The sequence below is a fragment of the Nymphaea colorata genome, chromosome 2 (genome assembly GCF_008831285.2).
Source record: "Nymphaea colorata isolate Beijing-Zhang1983 chromosome 2, ASM883128v2, whole genome shotgun sequence".
Classification (NCBI taxonomy): domain Eukaryota; kingdom Viridiplantae; phylum Streptophyta; class Magnoliopsida; order Nymphaeales; family Nymphaeaceae; genus Nymphaea; species Nymphaea colorata.
The window spans coordinates 32,103,174-32,122,324 of NC_045139.1; the positions used below are offsets into that span (position 1 = coordinate 32,103,174).

Below are 19,151 nucleotides of genomic sequence, written 5' to 3' on the forward strand. Positions count from 1 at the left end.
TCTTCTTTTGTAATCGGTGATTCGGTATTTTGCATGTACTCCAATAATATGACCTTAAAGTATAAGAGTAAGAATAAAATATTGTTTCCACAATATTGTCCATGGTTTTCGAAAGTTCGAGTTAACATTTCACTTTGTTTGGGATGAAGATGCTTGAATATTTAACTCTTTGAATCTTGTCCTAACAAAGTTTACATCCCCTACGTGGCAATGCATGGAAATCATTTCATGTTCATTGCCAACATCGCACACAAACAGTCAAATCAATGGCATCGACTGTCGAGCTAAAAATTTTTAATTAAGGAGCACCATTAATTGTAGCGGTAAAGCCAAAAATTTCTAATTAAAGAACACCATTACTTTTAATTAATTACTGCTGAGTCTATATTTCTTTATTTTTTTCAATTCTAATGGAAGTTTTATACTTAAACTAATCTATATTTTATCTAGTCTTGACTGAAAAAGGTCCTTCCCACGTTTTCCATTGCTGCCCATTGTCTCTGTTAGATATAGTTGTGAAAGAAATCCAACTTTTACATAAAATTTGTTCTGCATATTACATAACTTTTTAGCACATGGTTAAGCAGTAAAGGGCATTGATAAAGAAAAACATATTTAACTAAAAGGCAAAGGCATTGGTTGAGAAATAGCACTTCTTTCTCATGTTTTCCATTACTTTCCTTTTTCTTTTCCATTTTTGAGTGAGTGGTTATTTTTTCACAGCTAGGAATGGTTAAAGTTGATAAGAAGATTCATATTTAGCTAGAATTTTTTTTACCATATTGCACAACTTTTCAGATGGTTATGCAGTCTAAGGCACTAACAAAGATATCATAAGGAGATTGGTGAGAAAGAAACGTTTTGTTTTTAATGAAATGGAGCATTTGAGTCATGTAAGGAGAAAAGTTGTCATCCTTTTACATGCGTTTAACACATATTTCATATGTTGGCCACCAGCAATCAATAAGATTTCCATAGCAAGGCGTCACCTTTTGATATTTGCAGTAGTCAGATATTTTTAATAGACATTCTCAATTTACGCTCCGGTTTTGTTTGATAGCTTCGGATCTGATGTCACTAATCTCAATTGAGATTTATCGTCCAACTCCATCCCTTATCTAAGCATAATAGATCCACAGCTAGTACAATTTATAATAGTGTGGATCTCAAATCCAAGGCTATCAAGCAGAGTCTTCCTTGAACTAAGCTCTACCACAAAAGCAAATCGCATAAGTGGTGGAGCTAGGAATTTTCCATGAGAGAGCTGAATTATAGTTTCAAAATTTTGGCAGTAGCAGAAATATCATTTTTCAAAATTTTTATATAAAATAAATGATTTTTTTTAATTTTACATGTAATTTATTATAAAAAATTTGAAGTGGGAGCGAGGGCTGCGGCCCCCTGGCTAACATCTTCACTGCAAACATTTTCTAAGATTGTCTCAAGTTGAAGAGAAGGCTTAACCTGTCACAAAATGTCAGGAAAAGAGCTTGGTCCATATTAGATTAGAAAATTTTCCAGTTCCAAACCTTGATGTTACCAAATTCACTGCTCCAAAATATGCTTATTCATTGATGTGTCGTCTTCTGTGATCAATGTTAATTTAATTAGGCAATGATTGATGCAACTCTGGAAAGGCAAATGCATGTGTAAAGTCTTGACCAAATCATGGGTTGTAAAGTTGCCAAGCAAGGAAGGTATCTTTCTCTTTTTGTTAGTGCTTTTCTCATGCATATCATAAAGGAATATGTATACATCTTCTTCTTCTTTTCAAACTAAGAAAAAGACTTGGATCAGATGGAGCTCACCAGCAAGCCTTCAATCGATCAAGGACTCAAGATCATTGAAAGTAGATTGGTAGCCTTTCCTTGGTAACAGTTTCTTTTGAACAGAGAGATAGAGAGAGAAGTACTTGCAAAGCGACTCGAAGTCTTCCCCAAATTAAGAACATCAGCACAAAAGTCACAATCCAGTAGGCTGTAGAGGCCATTTGGCAGTGAAAACAGTAATAAACTGTTTCATTATTCTGTGGCAGATTCATGAAACATGATTCTATCAATCTGCATCAATCTTTAGAGCAAATCTATGGAATAGTAATAAACTGTTACTGCTACCAAACATCCTCTTAATTGCGTTGCAGCAACTTGTCATGGTCAAGTGATAGACTTATTATTGTTCTTCATTGTGTTTACAGTTTGTCCCATGCTTTCTTCTTCTTCTTATTTTCTGTTCTCAAGCGTAAGTGGTGTTTTTTTAGAGGCTACTGCTACTGCCCCTCCTGTGCTTACCACATTTTTAGGGTTTATAAAGCTTGTTTCAGGATCTATTACAGTTCAAAGGAAGAGCGCAATGGAATGTAATGGCGACCACCCCAGGATTTGAATCCAAGTCAGTAAAACGAGGTGGATCACCTTGGCACCCGGTGCGCTACAATTCCTTGGGGTTAGCTTGCCGCTTGCTTGGCACTGCTAGTTCCTTTGTTTTGAACCTCATTCCGCAATTCTTGAAGGAAATCCTCAACGAACTGTGTTTATAACAAGGGAAGAACAAGCCAGGGAACTTACGAGCAGAAGCCAGAGTATAAAAAGCCTGCTGAGGAATTTGACAGTGATTAGATTCCCTCGCAGCAGAGAGACGAGAAGTGTGAGGCTAGTAGGATGCCTTCTTCCTTTGAGTATATATTCTCTCGTGCCTTGAAAGTAGGCAATTACGGGAATTTATTCGGCGTGCACAAGAGTGATTATGCCCTTCTTTTGGCCTTTGATATGGTTTTGATTATATTGAAGCTTCATTGTTTTGATCTGCATCTCTAGCGAATCATTGGTAACGAGGAGGAATTCATTCCAGGTATGAACTAAGAAACTCATGGTTTTGATCTGCATATGTAGTTAATTATTCAAAATTTCTTGTGCTTGTGACGTTTGTGGATTCAATAATCCACAAATTCAATAACTACAACCGAATTATAGGCACTTATACATACAAACAATCAAATATTTCAAAATAACAATGTAAAAGTTTAACATATTTTGTGAAATTCGCCATGGATGGAGATCGTTTGCTTAAATAATTCTCCATGCAAGAAGAAAATGGATGTAAACAACGTCGAGATTTTGGTTTCCTTATGTTGTCCAGAATTTGAACTGACATGTACGACCCTTGAGTTAACGGGTATACCATAGGTCTATCGGGATACGGAAACTAACTCTCAACCCAAAGGGCGGGGGAAAGGGGTTAAACAGAGACAGAAGACGCCATGAAAAAGATGGTGGAGATTCTGCTATGTATTCATGGTAGTTGAAGGCCGTTACTTTCTTAAACCGACGGAGCGGTGTCATAAATATCGGCCTCCCCACCAATATAATGCAATGGCCGACAGAGGAGCCATGAACAGGGCAGAGCCAAGGTAGGGCCTGCATGGGACCTGGACCTACCTCAAAAAAAAAAAAAAATCACTTGTTTTATATAAAAATTTTGAAAAATGATAGTTCGGCCCTAATCAAAATTTAGAAATTTTAATTCGGCTCCTCTCATGAAAAAATTCTAGCTCTGCTGTTGGCCGCGAAGATCAGCTGATATAACACCAGATGGATCTTTGAATAAAATAACAATAAATATTAATTTTCAATTTTAATTTGAAATTCATTTTAGAAACAGCCGGTTCGGATACGACCCAATTCAGATCTGGCCTGACTCGCTGGATCACTCACTCAGGCGCAGTGTTGCCGCCACTACCACCTATTTTAAAAATATATATATATATTGAAAATAACTAAAAAATTGCAGAAATTGGATAAAAAACATGGTAGAAATGAGCACTTAAGAATTTTTTATTTGATAATCTCAGATCTTAGATTCATAGTTGAACTGGAATCCACTTGGTGTTTAAAGAAACAGAGGGTCTAACAGCATAGATCTGGGATCCATGTTACATATATTAAAAAAAAAAGTCAAGATCTGAGGTCCATGGGAGTTCGGGATGAGTTCAAATAAACATCCCACACAGCTGGACCCAGCCTACTGTGGAAAATAAGCATGTCTAAGTAGGGCAACTGCCCACACCTGGCTCCGCCACTGTTGACTAACAAACTAGAAACAAATATTAGCAGAACTTGTACCCGCAGTCAAAGACATGATTTTAATGTTTCGTTATCAGGGATGGAGCCAAAAATTTTTCATGAGATGGGCCCAATTAACGTTTTTAAATTTTAACACGGGCCAAAATATCATTTTTCAAAATATTTATATATGACAAGTAAAATTTTTTAAAATTCACATGTAATTTTTTTTTTAAAAAAAAATTGAGGTGGGGCCAGGGCCCATGCAGGCCCCTTAGCTCGACCCCTATTCATGATGCTTTTCTTGCTTGCCCAATCTTGTCATTTAGTTGGAAGTTTATGTTGTTCCTGTATTGTGTGTGTGTGTGAAACACACATGGGATCTAAGCTATGTCTGAAATAACATCGAGGGACATAACATAGTTGGTCAGCTTGGGGGTCGCGCACCCTCTCTTCAATTTCATGGGTGCAACTCTTTTGAACTGCATACATTGGCTACACGATACTCAAGGTGAAAGGTGTATTGCACACCACATGTAAGTCCCGAAGTAGCCTTGAACCTTGGAGATAAAAGGAAGGGGGAAGAGCCTTGCCTCTAGTGAACTGTTATATCATTGACCATGAAAAAGGTTCAAATTAATATTTTTCTAAATAAGAGCAACCATAATAACAATGACAGCAGTAGTAGTGTCGACCATCCAAAGTGAGGTTAGACGCCCCTCTCATTCCTCTTGTCTCCAGTGACTTGGGCTCGGGACCTGAGCAGGGTACGGTACACCCTGTAGCTTGAGTGTCACAATCCTATTGTTTGTTGTTCAGGAAAATAGCACTCATGGGAATCAAACTGACGATGTGCCATCTACACGTTCATTACCCAACCAACTATTCTACGCCCTTTGAGGCTGCAATAGTGTCGTTCGAAGTGAATAAATCCCGAAAAATATTGAAAATGTTCATGTCGGTTGTATCAAGCTAAGCTTCTATCAGCACACTTTCCTTGACCACATGGGCTGGACTTGAAAATAATAGAAGGTCTCTGTATAGGCCATTGCATTATTCTGGTTAGGGACTGATATAATGATATAATGTGCATAACGCGCAATTATTCGGACAATAATGCTCGATCTGTTTTTTTTTTTTTTTTTTTTTGGGCAATTAACGTTTAGAAAAAGTTTGTTAAAAATGTTTCAAATGATTGTCTATATTTTGGATCTAATGTTCGTTCGGGTTTAAGTTTTTTATTTCTGGTTTTGGATCTGAATATACAGCTTCGGTTCCAAGATAATCAAATGGCTCCAACTCCAAAACCATTAATATGGAATGCCCATGTAATGACTGGATTCAAAAGATTAAGAACTCAAAAGAAAATCCAGATCTGAACTATTTAACTCCGGATCTGTGATGGACTCATTGCTCGTTATTGTGCTATTTAAGGTTTTATCAAAATGGAACCCGAAAGGAAAATCTAATTTCAACCAAAGAAGCTTTCCTAGTGAGTAAAATTTTTTTATGACATTTGAGAAAAGAAGAACGACGATGCAAGTTTAGCATGTCGGAAGTAAGTACCAATAATATAACATTTAAATAAACTTGATGCTACCAAGACATATTTTTTTTTAAAAAAAAAAAAACTTAGGAGACGTTTTTAAGATCAGATCTTCCCCCTTTCAATCGATTTTTTTTTTTATGCAATGAAGTAAAATTAGGTTTTAATTATGGATCTCATGTCCTTGGTTTGAACTTTGATGAATCAAAATCATGTCACATCACGTCTACATCAGAACCATAAATTTCAAATCAGGTGCCAAAATAACAATGAAACACCATGCCAAAATCAAGTTTTTACACAAAAGTGCCCACTTTTCTTTTCTTTTTCAGTTAACTGTTTCTTCCATTTATATTTGAGGTGGCCTTAAAAGAAAAGAAAAAAAGTGTTCTCATGTTCCCCCTTCAAAAGTGTACGTTGTTCAACTCCGTAGGTCATAGCACGTGTAGGTGTCGGCAGGAACAAGGGTCGTAGCATTTGAATTCGCTTAAGTTAGAGAGCTCTTTCTGTAAAATTTTGATGTAATATCAAATAAATTAGATTCCCTTTGCGCTTCTATTTTTATTTTTATATGCATGAACGAATCTGCCGACAACATTTAGAGGGCAAGGAGCACTTAATGCTGCCATCGCCTATCCTCACCCACCTGTACAAAATTTAGGTGGCCCTTTTTATTAAGGCTATAGTTTCAAAGTTTTAATATAAATTTTTAACATTTTTATAGGAATTAAATAAATTTTTTAAAATTATATATATATATATATATATATAAATTGAGGGGTCACCTCTGATTATAGATCTCCAAGACTTGAGCTCTTGTTTCTCCGTTTATCTCTCAAACTTTGGATTTGACGTTTTAGCTTCTTAACATGGATTTGAGTTCATGTTTATGTGGATTTCAAATCAAATCCGAAACTACCGAACATAGGAAGAGTTTCTTTCAATGAATCCAATGTTACCAAAATCAACTCTGGATCCGCTGGAGTGGCCGATTTTGACCTAATCGGTTTGCTATTTGATTCTATGGCCGATTTAAGAGTATCGTATGTCAAATTTTAACTATTTTTTAAATTTCCAATTTTTTTTGTTTATATATATATATAGGTATTATTTATTTTATTAGAAGATAAATTATTTAATATTTTTTTGCCAGTTTAACAGTGATATGTGCCATTTTTAAATATATATTTTTTTCATTTTAATTAAACATAATTAAAATGATAATAAAGCATGTTAGGAGTCGCAAGAATCAATCTCCTAACATGCTAGCTACTCTAAAAAGCATTTTTCTTCTTCATTTCAAAAAAATAAAAGCTGACGTTGTACTTTTACCGACCCGAATCAAATCCAGTGGAAAAAGACTCGCGTTCCTGTTGTCCCACGGACGAGTGCATTCATCATGTCAGCATCGGATCCCCGACTGGGCCTTGCGACAATTTTTTTGGATCTTGTTAGAGATTCGCCTCTTTGTCTCGGCTTTTTGTCCTGGGTGACTCTACTGTTCCGTCTGTCAACTCTTTCTCCACCTTTCTTATTACGTTTTATTGTGATACTAATTTGTATATTCTCTTCTTATATTTCGTTTCTGCGGTTTAGGGGACTTCTTGTCCCCAAATTTTACTATATATTTCCATTTTATCGACTCGGCTTCCTTGTCGTTTTGGTTATTCATTGAATGGGACACGAGAACATGTGGCACATTAAAAGGGTGTTGAATGAGGAAATAAATTGTGTTTTAAAAGAAAAGAACACCATGTTCCTGTTTGATTAAATATAACGTGGTGTGACTGTGCTTAGGGTATGACTGATTGATCTATGAATGCGTCAATAATTGTATTATGTTTCTCAAAATAAGATATTTGGATGATACTTTCATTTACCCCACTTTTGTGAAATCCAAAAAGTAGGTTTTATGAAAATTAATAACTTTTTTAATGAGTTTTAAAAACATAGTTTATTTGTTTCTGTGACACATTTAACATAAACAAACATACCCAAAATGTTTTGATCTTGCTTAGTTGGATTCAAGTTTATAAATTTCCATAGCAAGCCAAAACTCAGATTTCGGCTCCGGCGAGAGTTCCATGTTAAAGTCTCTTGATTCGTACTTGGATGAAGATCTCGGTACAATCTGATTGGATGTATAATTTGTTTAGCAAATTGACCTGAAAAGATTGGGATTCAGCCAGATATTCCATTGAATCTGAACAATCTGTATCCATGCTGAACAAGAAATTTGCAGTATCAACGATTACCGGATTTTGTCACCAAGAATTTACTAAGATTGAATGTTTGAAGTGCGACTAACTTGAAACGAAAAATATTCACTGCTTCAATCGCCACACAACTATCTTTTTCATAATATAAAAACCAATGGTGTGTTTTTTTTTTTTTTGCTGTCGATAATTGTTGAAGTGTTCTTTTGAAAATTTCCAACAACTCGAGAACTACAGAAACGGATCTGAAAGTGAAAAGGTTTCCGACATTTCAGCCATAAATGTAATGAGAAGCAGATCGGAAGGATAAGAAAATTCAACTACTTTTACAGATTCAAGCAGGGGTCCGGTTCTTCACGTCATCTTGCCGTCACTTCCGGTTGTGGGGACACGAGCCCATCGTCGTAGCTTGCTGTCCTCTGGATCCTTGAAGTTCGTATATGACCGAGAGCGAGAGCAGGGGAAGGAGATTGAGGAGGGTGAGAGAAGGAGTTGCCCAAGTCTTCCAAGTTCCTAGCAGAGAGATTCTCATCCTTCTTCTTGGGCATCGGCCATTATCGCCGTTGGTGCTGACACGAACCCTCTTACACGTTCCAAGCAGAGAGATTCCCATTCTTGTTCTTGAGCATCGACCATTCTTGCCGGTGGTGCTGACACGAAGCCTAACCCCTGGACTCTCATCCTCTTGTTGACGTTGCTACATCTCTCTCCTCCCAAGCTCCACTTGTTTGCTACCAAGGTTAGCTCTCTCGCTCGCTCTCTCTCTCTCTCTCTCAAAGTCATTTCTGCTTCTGGTATGCTCTTTTGTACCATTTGGATGGAAACGGATATTCATTGATGAAATTTACGTAGTTTTCTTGCTTGAATGGTAGTCGGTTGTCGGTTAATGCGAAAATAGCGTTGTCGGCAGTCTCCTTTTTCTTGCTAATTGAGTTTTCTTGTAGGTATTGGAAGAGAGACTGCTGTTACGGATCGATGCTGTCTGGGCCTGCGTTCTTTGGACTTCTTGATGCGTGAAGTTTTATAGTAGGGGGAGTCTCTGAGTTTTACAGGTTAAATCTGTACCTGAGAAAATGGGTATGGGGAAAAATCCGAGGGGAAGTAAGAGATCTTCCTCGTCCTCATGTTCTACGGTTTCTGTGATCGTTTTTGTGGCGTTTTGCTTGGTGGGGTTATGGATGTACTCCTCCTCTTCTGTAATTCCCTTGCAGAAGTTTTCTTCTTCTTCAATTAAGACTTCTTCAAAATTTAGATCTGAACAAAGAACGCCGTTGAAGGATCGGGTGTTTGAGGATAATCCTGGCGATTTGCCGGATGATTTGGTGAAGCAAGAAGATGATAAGATTAGTGATAATGATAAGAACAACGAGAATTATCAAAGCACAGCAGATCAGTTGAAGGAAGGTGGTATACGAGAGAGGAGCGATGGCGAAGAAGACTCTGGAACCATGGTGGACAGGTCTGTTGTACAGAAGGATGATGACGACGGCACAAAACTAGAAAATGAAAATGTGCTCGAAAATGTCCAGGGAGAGGACCGACAATCCGTGGATCAAGAAGATGGGGACAAAGGAACAAATCAATCATCAGATAGGGATGACCCTGAGAAGGGACTCTTCCAATCGGTTGAGCGGGATGAAGCTGAAAAAGAACAGTCTCAGCTACCCGAGGGTGAGTCTCACCGGGAAGAGATTGAAATCAATGGCAACGGAGATCAAGAGAGCCACGTGGATGAAAATGTTCTACAGAATGAGGACCAAAGTGGATCTCACTCTACACAAGAAGGCGAAGAAAAAATAACGACACACTCCGACGGGAAAGGAGATGGAGATGGATCACCGGCGACAGAAGGCCAGGAAGAAGAGAAAGTCGATGATCAACAAAGTCCTGACACCGTTGCCACCCCAGAGGACGAATCAAGGAAGCAAGAAAATGATGAGAAAGAAACAAGTCTCTCTGGTGAGTCATTCCCTGATGGAGCGCAGTCTGAAATACTAAATGAAACCAAAGCAGATCAAGGGTCATGGGCAACTCAAGCTGATCAATCTGAAAACGAAAAGGAAAGGCAGAATGTTCGTTCTTCGGAGAAAGATGAATCATCTGAAATTTCTAAAAGTGAGGGTGGGATCAAGGAGGAGACTGGTGGCGCATATGGATACACGTGGGAACTTTGTAATGCAACGGCGGGGCCTGACTACATACCTTGTCTTGATAATGAAGCATTTCTCAAGACCTTACACACTAGAGGACATTTTGAGCACCGAGAAAGACATTGCCCTGAGGAGAGCACTACATGTCTTGTCCCTCTTCCCAAAGGATATAGGCGTCCTATCGGCTGGCCTAAAAGCAGAGACAGGGTAAAAGAACAAAAACGCTAACAAAACTGTAGAACAAGATTTTATCTTATTCTTTCCTTTCAAATTGTAGCCTTACATGTGTTTTATCTAATGCTGCTTGCAGATATGGTATAACAATGTTCCTCACACCCAGCTTGCTGTGGTTAAGGGGCACCAAAATTGGCTGAAAGTTAGCGGGGAGCATCTTATTTTCCCTGGAGGTGGCACTCAGTTCATACATGGTGCACTACACTATATTGATTTTATTCAGAAGGTCCTTCTTTTTTCTTTTGCTATCCTCCAAATTTCTCATCTTTTTCTATTATCCTGATGACATCCATGCTTGTGAGATACATGGCGCTCAGTTCATCTTGTTTTTTAAAGTTGCGCTAGCAATGTCTTACTTAGAAAAACAGTGGATTGTCTTGTACTAGAGGTACCATGTGGGTTACCAGAAAATAGTGCGTCCATCCGAATCTAATGGAACCAAAACTACTTTTACCTGGCTCCGTTATGAAAATAAGTTAGTATTTTCTCATGCTTCGTTTCAGTCATTTATACAAGGTTATAATTTGAATAAAAACGCAGCAAGCATTTGTAAAAGGTGGAAAAATATAATGACAGTGGTCTTGTTCGAAAGCTATCAAGCTGGAAGAGTGCAGACAGTCACAACTCTAACCCATGTGTGTCTTGCTAGCTTGGTTTACTTGTAGAGATAAAATCTAGGTGGGTATGGACAGAAACCTTTGGGTTTTACAGTTACATGGTTAAAGTTTAAACAACTTTCTAATTCTTCATGATTGCTCATACTGGGGAGAAGGAATTAAGGAATGTGAAAGAGGAAGATCTGGGGGTTGGTGTGAAACTGTAAATGTAAAGATTGGATTTATAAGCCAAAAAGGTTCAGGCCATCAAATCATTAACATTTATAAAATTACTATACATCTTAAAAACGCTTAGAACATATTGAATTGTTGGTGTCTGGACGTGCAAATCACATTTGAATGGTTAGATTTGTGAAAGTGTGCCTCTTAAGTGCATATAGATTTATGAATATAATGAAAAAGATGATATCTGTTCATCAAGAAAAGAAAGTACAAGCAACCAAATATGGCCAAAATGCTGCCAGCAGGAAGCATTCCTTACTTGAGCTTGGGTCTAGATTGTCCAAGAAACAACAAACATGTGAGCAACAGAGTTTCTTCTTGGTATGCTATTTTATCTTTATGTTGTACTAAATAAATGCAGCCAATGTTAGGTGATACCATTATGGTTTTTCTTGTTTGATGCATGAAGTCCGTTTAACAAATGAAATTAATGGCATATTGGAACTACAAAGAGGTCTTTTAAAGATTTCTTCATGTAGAAAATTTAATCATATGGCTTGGAACTATGCAGACCGAGCCCCAAATTGCATGGGGAAAGCGAACTCGCGTGATACTGGATGTTGGTTGTGGAGTTGCCAGCTTTGGTGGTTATCTTTTTGAGAGAGATGTGCTAGCAATGTCATTTGCACCAAAAGATGAGCATGAGGCCCAAGTTCAGTTTGCACTTGAAAGAGGCATTCCAGCTATATCTGCTGTCATGGGCACAAAGCGCCTACCTTTTCCAAGTATGGTTTTTGATGTGGTACATTGTGCTCGGTGCAGAGTCCCTTGGCATGCAGAGGGTATTGCTTCTCACTAGACTTCGCTTCACATCTTAGGTTCCTACTAGAAGATCTGTTTTTGCGATAATGATTTTACTGAAATATTTATGCAGGCGGCAACCTTCTCTTAGAACTGAATCGTCTTTTACGACCTGGAGGCTTTTTCGTTTGGTCTGCTACTCCAGTCTACCAGAAGCTGAAAGAGGATGTTGAAATATGGAAAGGTAGGAAACTTCCTAATATTTGTTCTCCGTTCCTGCACTTTTAAACTGAGTCTGACAGATCGTAATTTTGTTCTCAGCAATGACTTCCCTTACAAAATCCATGTGCTGGGATCTGGTGGTCATAAAGAAGGACAAACTGAATGGTGTAGGCGCTGCTATCTACCGTAAACCCACAACCAACGAATGTTATGACAAAAGAAAGCATAACAGCCCAGCTTTATGTGATGTAAAGGATGATCCTAATGCAGCATGGTGTGTTGACCTCACTCCTAACTCTTGGAGTTTTGAATTGAACCGCCATTGTTGTTTTCAATTTCTGAACTTTAAAACTTGGTGTCTGTTTTAGGTATGTGCCACTTCGCCCATGTATGCATAGGGTACCAGTTGACCACATAGAACGGGGCTCACAATGGCCTAAGGAGTGGCCACAGAGACTGTACACACCTCCTTATTGGTTAAACAGCTCACAGGTTGGAATATATGGAAAACCAGCACCAGAAGATTTTGAAAAAGACTATGAACATTGGAAACGTATAGTGAAAACGTCATACATTGATGGAATGGGCATAGACTGGTCTACCGTTCGGAATGTCATGGACATGAGAGCAGTTTATGGAGGGTATGAACCATATTTCTAGCAGTAAAGAATTTTCTTTGTCTGCTGTTTCCAGAACTAATAGTGAATACATGCAGGTTTGCTGCAGCATTAAGAGATCTGAAAGTCTGGGTGATGAATGTGGTGGCAATAGATTCACCAGATACGCTTCCAATTATTTATGAGCGTGGGCTGTTTGGTATTTATCATGACTGGTGTGAATCATTCAGTACCTACCCAAGAACTTACGATCTTCTGCACGCCGATCACCTTTTCTCTAGCTTGAAGAACAGGTTACAATTATGTCGTGTTCTTGATAGATTCCTGCTTATGCACCCAGGCCGTTGTGTAATTTTGAGTTGGTTTGGCTTGAGATTGCAGGTGTGATGTTGTAGCTGCGATGGCGGAGGTCGACCGGATCTTGAGACCTGGTGGCAAACTTATCATGCGTGACGAGTCCAGCATCGTGAGCCAGTTGGAGAGCGTGATCAAATCTCTTCACTGGGAGATTAGATTTACCTTTTCTAAGAATCAGGAAGGGATACTCCTCGCGGAGAAAACTTTTTGGCGGCCAACAAAACTTTCAAGTGACAACTGACTGCCTTTTTTGGTGCATTATTGGCAGCAGTTGGCACTTGGCAGCTATGCACAATCTCTGCAACATCTTACCAATGTCCAGGTGCTTCTGTAATTTGACCATTAGCCTGTTCAGGTTCTGATTCTTTGAACTATGTATTATTTCAAATAGGCTCCTCTCTCTCTCCCTGCTTGCCCTTTTTTTTTTCTTCTTCCTCTCCTGCCTCTTTGATTCCTCCTAAATAGGCATTGAAGAATTTGCTTACATTGATATCTATAAAAATGATGCGTACAACTTGAATGGCATCATCCGATTCTACTCGGTTATCCCATTTATCTTGTTTGCTTTGTTTTTTTTTTCCATTAGCATTTGCTTTTGCTGTTTCATTGACCTTAATCATGTGTTCTTTTGCTTGAGGTCTATGTATTTATAAATAACTTTCTTTCTGGTAGGGGGTACTGGTCGCCTGAAAACTTTACTTTATAGTCCTTTACTGGTAAAACTTGTTCGTTCTTCTATTCTTTTTTCTGTGGATAAAAGAAAAATGTATGCACCTTACGTGAGGAGCTGCACAAGCCTTTCCATGGCTGTAGAAGCAAGGGATCAGTTTATTTTTGTCTGCCAGCAGGTGGCAGTGTTGTCAGTGACCAACTGTAAGCCTTCGAATTTTGATGATTCTACATAGAGGTACCAAATGGTCTGCGGGGATTGTAGGACCAAATGGTTTGCGTGTTTACTAGAAATCAACGCGTATTTGCGAAGAATCAACGCGGTCTGTGTCACGTTAGCTGTCTGAATTAACTGCTAACGATTAGCTTCTCCTGCCACAACATTATTATTTTTTTTTACCCCATAGTAGATTATCAGATGCAGATCTCTCTCTCTCTCTAACAATATCCATATTCTCTCTTCAAATTCAGTATTATTGTAACGGAAGAGCTGTTTGGATCCAGACAAGGCAAATGTGGCCCTCGCTTTTTTATTTTGCTAATTGCTAATAAGGTTAGAGGTTTCCTAGAAATGGAGAACATTTTTTATCTCCATGGATTAAAAAAACGTTATGCATTTCTTTGAACAAGTTGAATAGAAAGGATAGAGATTTTTCTCACTTCCTCCAAAAACAAATGAGAGAGAGAGAGATATCAAATGATGTGTTGAAGCTTAACACCTCAAAAACAAAAGCATCTATTGAACTCCGACGTCAATCACAATCTACCAATGATCTTCACTGTACCGGAGAATGGGTCCGGTTGACTCTCTCGTTCGTACCTGGAAAACTGAAAATTCGGTTACCTATGACAAAGGGTGTGGTTTAGAAGATTGTGCAACAATCTTTTTCTTAAAGAAGGTTTTACATCTACCTTTTTCATCACAGAAAGAACTGTAAGTGAGCTTCTGTCATTTGTATCAACAATTGATGACTACCCATTGCAACCTTGCAAGCACAAGCTTATTGACAGGCAGTGTTACTATATAGACTGTGGAAGAAAGTACTCTGAGGGCCTCAAACTGTCATGAATCAAATTTATCATCCAATATATTTCTGCTGTCCTGCAATGGGATCTGTCTCCTGCTATGAATTCATGAACAGATCCATCGATTTCGATTGTGCTACTTCCTGAAGATCTGGTGACCTCAGAGTCCTCTATCCATCTCCTTACGCCAAAAGCAGCTTCTCTGTTACCAAGCATCATCAGCAAATTGGACAAAGTCACATATCGACCTTTATCCTCCGGAATCAACTCGATAATTTCCTCTGCAATATGCAGTCCCATCTTGTGATATCCATGAATCAGGCACCCATGCAACAAGGCTCCCAATACAGAAACATCCGGGGCAAATGGCATTCTCTCTAGTAAGTTGTGAGCCTCTGCTAGATACCCTCTACGAGACAGAATATCAATCATGCATCCATAGTGTTCTGCCCTTGGTTCTATCTTATACATCCTTCTCATAATCAGCAAGCATCTCCAACCATCGTCAACCATACCTGCGTGGCTACAGCCCATAAGGACACCCATGAATGTAATCCTATCAGGCTGCAAGCCTAACTTGATCATCTGTGAGAAGAGTGACAGTGAACAAGTCCCACATCCATGTACAGCAAAGCCTGTGATCATGGCATTCCATGATTCCAGGTTCTTCAATTCATTATTTACAAACAAATTGTATGCAAAATCCAATCTACCACATCTAGCATACATGTGAACAAGAGCATTTGCCAGTGTCACAGAGCCTTTAATCTTCGCTCTCTCAATAAAAGCATGTACCCACTTTCCTTGAGCAAGAGAACCCAGCTGTGAGCAGGCCGACAGCACCGCAACGAGGGTGACATAGTTAGGCACCACCACCTTAAGGAGCATCATCCTGTGAAAGAGCTCAAGAGCATCTGAAGCTAACCCACATTGGACATAACCCGATAGCATAGCATTCCAAGCCACAACATCTCTCGCTGGCATTTCATCAAACACCTCCCGTGCGCCCTCAACGTCGCCATTCTCCATGTACCCAGTCAACATTGCTGTCCTCGTGGCCGTGTCCTTCTCAGCAATTCCATCAAATACTCCCCGTGCAGCACGAAGACAACCGCACCCGGAGTACATTCCGATCAAGGCACTGCCCACGAACGCGTCGCAACCAAAACCGGAGACAATGATCTGTGCGTGGACGGCCACGCCTTCCACAAACGCAGAATCCATGGAAGAGCAAGCCTTGACCACAGAAGTGAACACATGCTTGTCAGGGACGAAACCATAGGTCAGCATTTGACGGTAGAGAAGAAGAGCGTGGTGGGGATCTTGGCCTCGGAGGGAGGCTCTAATGGCGGCGTTCCAGGTGCTCGGGTGCGGATCCTCTGGCTCCAAATGGAAGCTTGGTTGGTCGGCGGAGTTCGCGGAGGAAGCCAAAAGATTGGCTGCATCGCTGGGCTCTGCAGCGGCCTTGAGCTGTGAATGGAAGTGCTTGGGCTGTTGGACTCTATGGCTGAAGCGGAAGTCATTGGCGTCGGCAAAAAGGCTCCGGCTGGCGCTGAAGATGCCGCTCGCCGGTGACAAGTATACCATCCTTGACGCATGCACGCACAGTTGGAACGGGTGTCATTGAAGTCGGCCTGAACAAGAAGATTCTCGTCCATTGGATGGTAAACTAGCCAATTTAATTGGCGGTTCGTACAACATTCGATCATTTTACAATTACAAACGGAACTGTGTTTTCAAGAATCATAAGGTAAAACCTTCCATTCGATCATTTTACATGTCACTGTTTATAATTTAAAGAAGTAAGACTTACAGAATCGAACTAAAAAGGTTAGTTACTCCAAGCTCAACCAATTCAATTGAGTAACCATTGAGTAAAGCACTGTGACGCCTTACATTTTACAGATAAGCTTGTAACAAATCAGTCGTCGTTGTTGGACGGCCAGTGAGGATCGACTGGCCGGTCGTCCGGCGAGGGGCAATGACGGCCCTCGCTGGACTGCCTCCTGCCCTGAACCAGCGATGGTCGGCAGGAGGGTTCGTGCAGTTATGGTCATTTATCAACAACTGCAAGTAAGAATCTCGCTAACATTTAATCTCCTGCAAATTGAAATTCATCCTAACAAAGAAAAAAGGAAATCGTGGGCCGACATTGTTGAAGGTGAGAGGCCTATCTCAGGCAGCAGTACTCTCTCCCCAAAAGCACTTATTGGCCGATTCCATGGCCTCTGTAACTAAAGAAGGAAATAGTTTTTTGAAAAGGGCTTGGACTCAACAGAGAAGAGGAAGAAAGCACGATCAACGCCGACAATCGTTCCAGGTGGAACAGAGAAAAATGGTTTAGGGTTTAAGATTTTTTTTAGATTAGTATTTTTTTAAGAAAGGAGCCATCGAGAGTTATATATTCCAAACGTCGGGACGAACTTTTTGTTGAAAATTGAAACTTTAGGGGCTTGTTTGTTAATCGCCGTTAGTTTGTAATTTTCTCTATTATTTTATTTTTTTTACTTTTTAAAATCATTTTTTATACATTTTTTCTTTTCAAAAATAATTGTGGTGATCTTTTTTCGCTTTTGCACATTCTATTTTAAAACCTGTTCTTTTTTGAAACATGAAAAATAAGTCAGCTTAAAAGAATTAACAAAAAAATGTTTTTAAGAAAACAATAAAATAAAAAGAATGTTGGACCCTTTTCTTTTCATTTTCACCTACCTTTGATAGTGTTTCTTAATCATACCATTTCTTGTTCGTACGCCTTAAAAAATATATTTTATAAGAACACAACGTTTTTCCTATAAAATGCTTTCGATGTTATATCCGGCTGGATTAAATATTTAGAAAAAACCACATATTAAAACTAAAAATTATTTTTAAAAATGTTGGTTTAGTTTTTAAGAAACGATGGAAACAAAAAACAATTAGGTTAGAAAAAACGAAAAAAGAAACCGTATTCTAAAGAAAAAAGTACAAAATTACCGCTCAATGCTTACGAACAGCCACTTAGTTAGCAAAATAATTCACAAACCACCGTCCCTATGTCATTTCCCCAAAGATGAGGCAGCGCTTTCTAATTTTTTCAAAAAAAAGAAGGGGTCGTCCCGAACTCGGAGAGCGCGGGGAAGAGGTGAAGTGGGGAGTTCCTTTCTTCGTTTGTTCTGGTGCGTCCTCTCCTTTTCATTTGCCGCTGTTTCTTTTCTCCCCCTCGAGCTCCGGGTGGGGCGATCGTCTAGTAGGCCGAATCTCCACTGGTTGTGCTCCTACCGATCGGCAGAGAAGGGGACATCGCGCTTCTCCGTGGCGCCGAAGGGATTGAGGAGCAGGACGCTTCTGGGAAATCTTGCACGAGGCGGTGGTGCACTTTGTCGGTAGAAGCATCCCGGCAGGGGTCTAATAGGAGATTAGGCCCCAGTCTGGAACTGGCGGCGGTCGCTAGAAAGAGTTGCCAACAGTGTTCCGGACACGAAGATATTCGAGGCCCGGGAAGAGAGTGGCGAGCAACTGGAGGTAGAGTTGGACAGCAGAGACGCAAGAGAGTAGGTGGAAAACGACTTCCAAATGGGCTGGCACATGGCGGACGAGCAGAATCCCGACGAAGTGAAGCTGTGAGAAACCGACCGACTATCTCTCTTCTCGCACCCCTGTGGGAATTTTTTTTTCTTCCTATTAATTTTATTAATTTCCCCTGCTTTTCCTTCAACTGGTAGACATGGTGCTTTGGTTTGCCGTGCAATCATATCATCTAGGTTATTATCCACAATTTCAACAACGGCTGCAATCATGTAGTTGGCATTTTAATATTGTTTCACAATTATTGACAATAGCCTGTCTACTTATGGTGAGACTTCAATTCAGCAGTAATGCGTTTTGACAGCGCATTGGTATTACAGTATTACTCTATGGAATTGAAACTAAAAAGTATTTGGAGCTTATATGTTAAAGCAGGCTAAGACAAACCTCTTCTGAGAAATGCATTGTGAATAGGCATCTTTTATTTTTCTGAACCATGCTTCAATGAATGAAGATACGAGTCCTCTATACCAGATTTAAGATTGTCATGTGAGGACTTTGTGGGTTTCATTTGGACTGAATTTCTGAAAGATGCTTTTGATTTTCAGATACAAGAAGGCCTGGGTTAAACATGGGTGAAAATAGCTGCATTAATCATTGTGTTTTAAAATATTGGCAGGCGTAGTGTGTTAATGGAGTACACTTTTTATTATTTTAAGGTGGCAACGGGTTTTAGGATTTGACAAAAGTTGCATTGATATGAAAATTCTCTTGAAAAAAAATGTTGGAACCCAGTTATATTCTTCAAAGCTTCGTTAATTCGATATTTTTTGAAAAAGTCAAAAAGATATGTCCTGTGGCTGTAATCCGATGTACAAATGGAGAAAACAATCAGAAAGAATTATTTTTTTAATGTCGGAGGCATCCAAAAATAAGATAATGAAAACAAGATTTTATTTTCCAAATTTT

At 39.4% G+C, this 19,151-nt stretch overlaps 3 protein-coding genes across 4 annotated transcripts in view; 2 read left to right on the forward strand and 1 right to left on the reverse strand.

Moving 5' to 3' along the window:
- Nucleotides 1-8,130: 8,130 nt before the first annotated feature.
- LOC116247907 (probable methyltransferase PMT26) lies at nt 8,131-13,535 on the forward strand. The gene is made up of 9 exons (XM_031620353.2): nt 8,131-8,559; nt 8,765-10,177; nt 10,281-10,430; nt 11,555-11,825; nt 11,918-12,028; nt 12,106-12,280; nt 12,375-12,647; nt 12,722-12,916; nt 13,005-13,535. Exons 2-9 carry the CDS (start codon nt 8,894-8,896, stop codon nt 13,219-13,221), a joined length of 2,676 nt encoding a protein of 891 aa, XP_031476213.1. The 5' UTR covers nt 8,131-8,559; nt 8,765-8,893; the 3' UTR covers nt 13,222-13,535.
- Nucleotides 13,536-14,288: 753 nt separating this feature from the next.
- Nucleotides 14,289-17,011, reverse strand: LOC116247184 (pentatricopeptide repeat-containing protein ELI1, chloroplastic-like). Its single transcript, XM_031619196.2, has 2 exons — nt 14,562-17,011; nt 14,289-14,469 (listed from the first exon to the last, which is right to left on the reverse strand). The coding sequence occupies exon 1, from the start codon at nt 16,260-16,262 to the stop codon at nt 14,670-14,672; it is 1,593 nt and encodes a 530-aa protein (XP_031475056.1). The 5' UTR covers nt 16,263-17,011; the 3' UTR covers nt 14,289-14,469; nt 14,562-14,669.
- An 819-nt stretch (nt 17,012-17,830) lies between these two features.
- The window catches only part of LOC116247183 (DNA-directed RNA polymerase III subunit 2), a 32,282-nt gene continuing 30,961 nt past the window's right edge, over nt 17,831-19,151 (forward strand). Inside the window, exon 1 of one of the 2 annotated variants that reach the window (XR_004170828.2) lies at nt 17,831-18,277. Coding sequence is in view for 1 of the 2 variants with exons in the window: in XM_031619194.2 (XP_031475054.1) it covers nt 18,231-18,277 (47 nt within the window). In the remaining variant the exon portion in view is untranslated. The remainder of the gene's footprint in view (nt 18,278-19,151) is intronic. The other variant, XM_031619194.2, reaches the window with a different exon arrangement.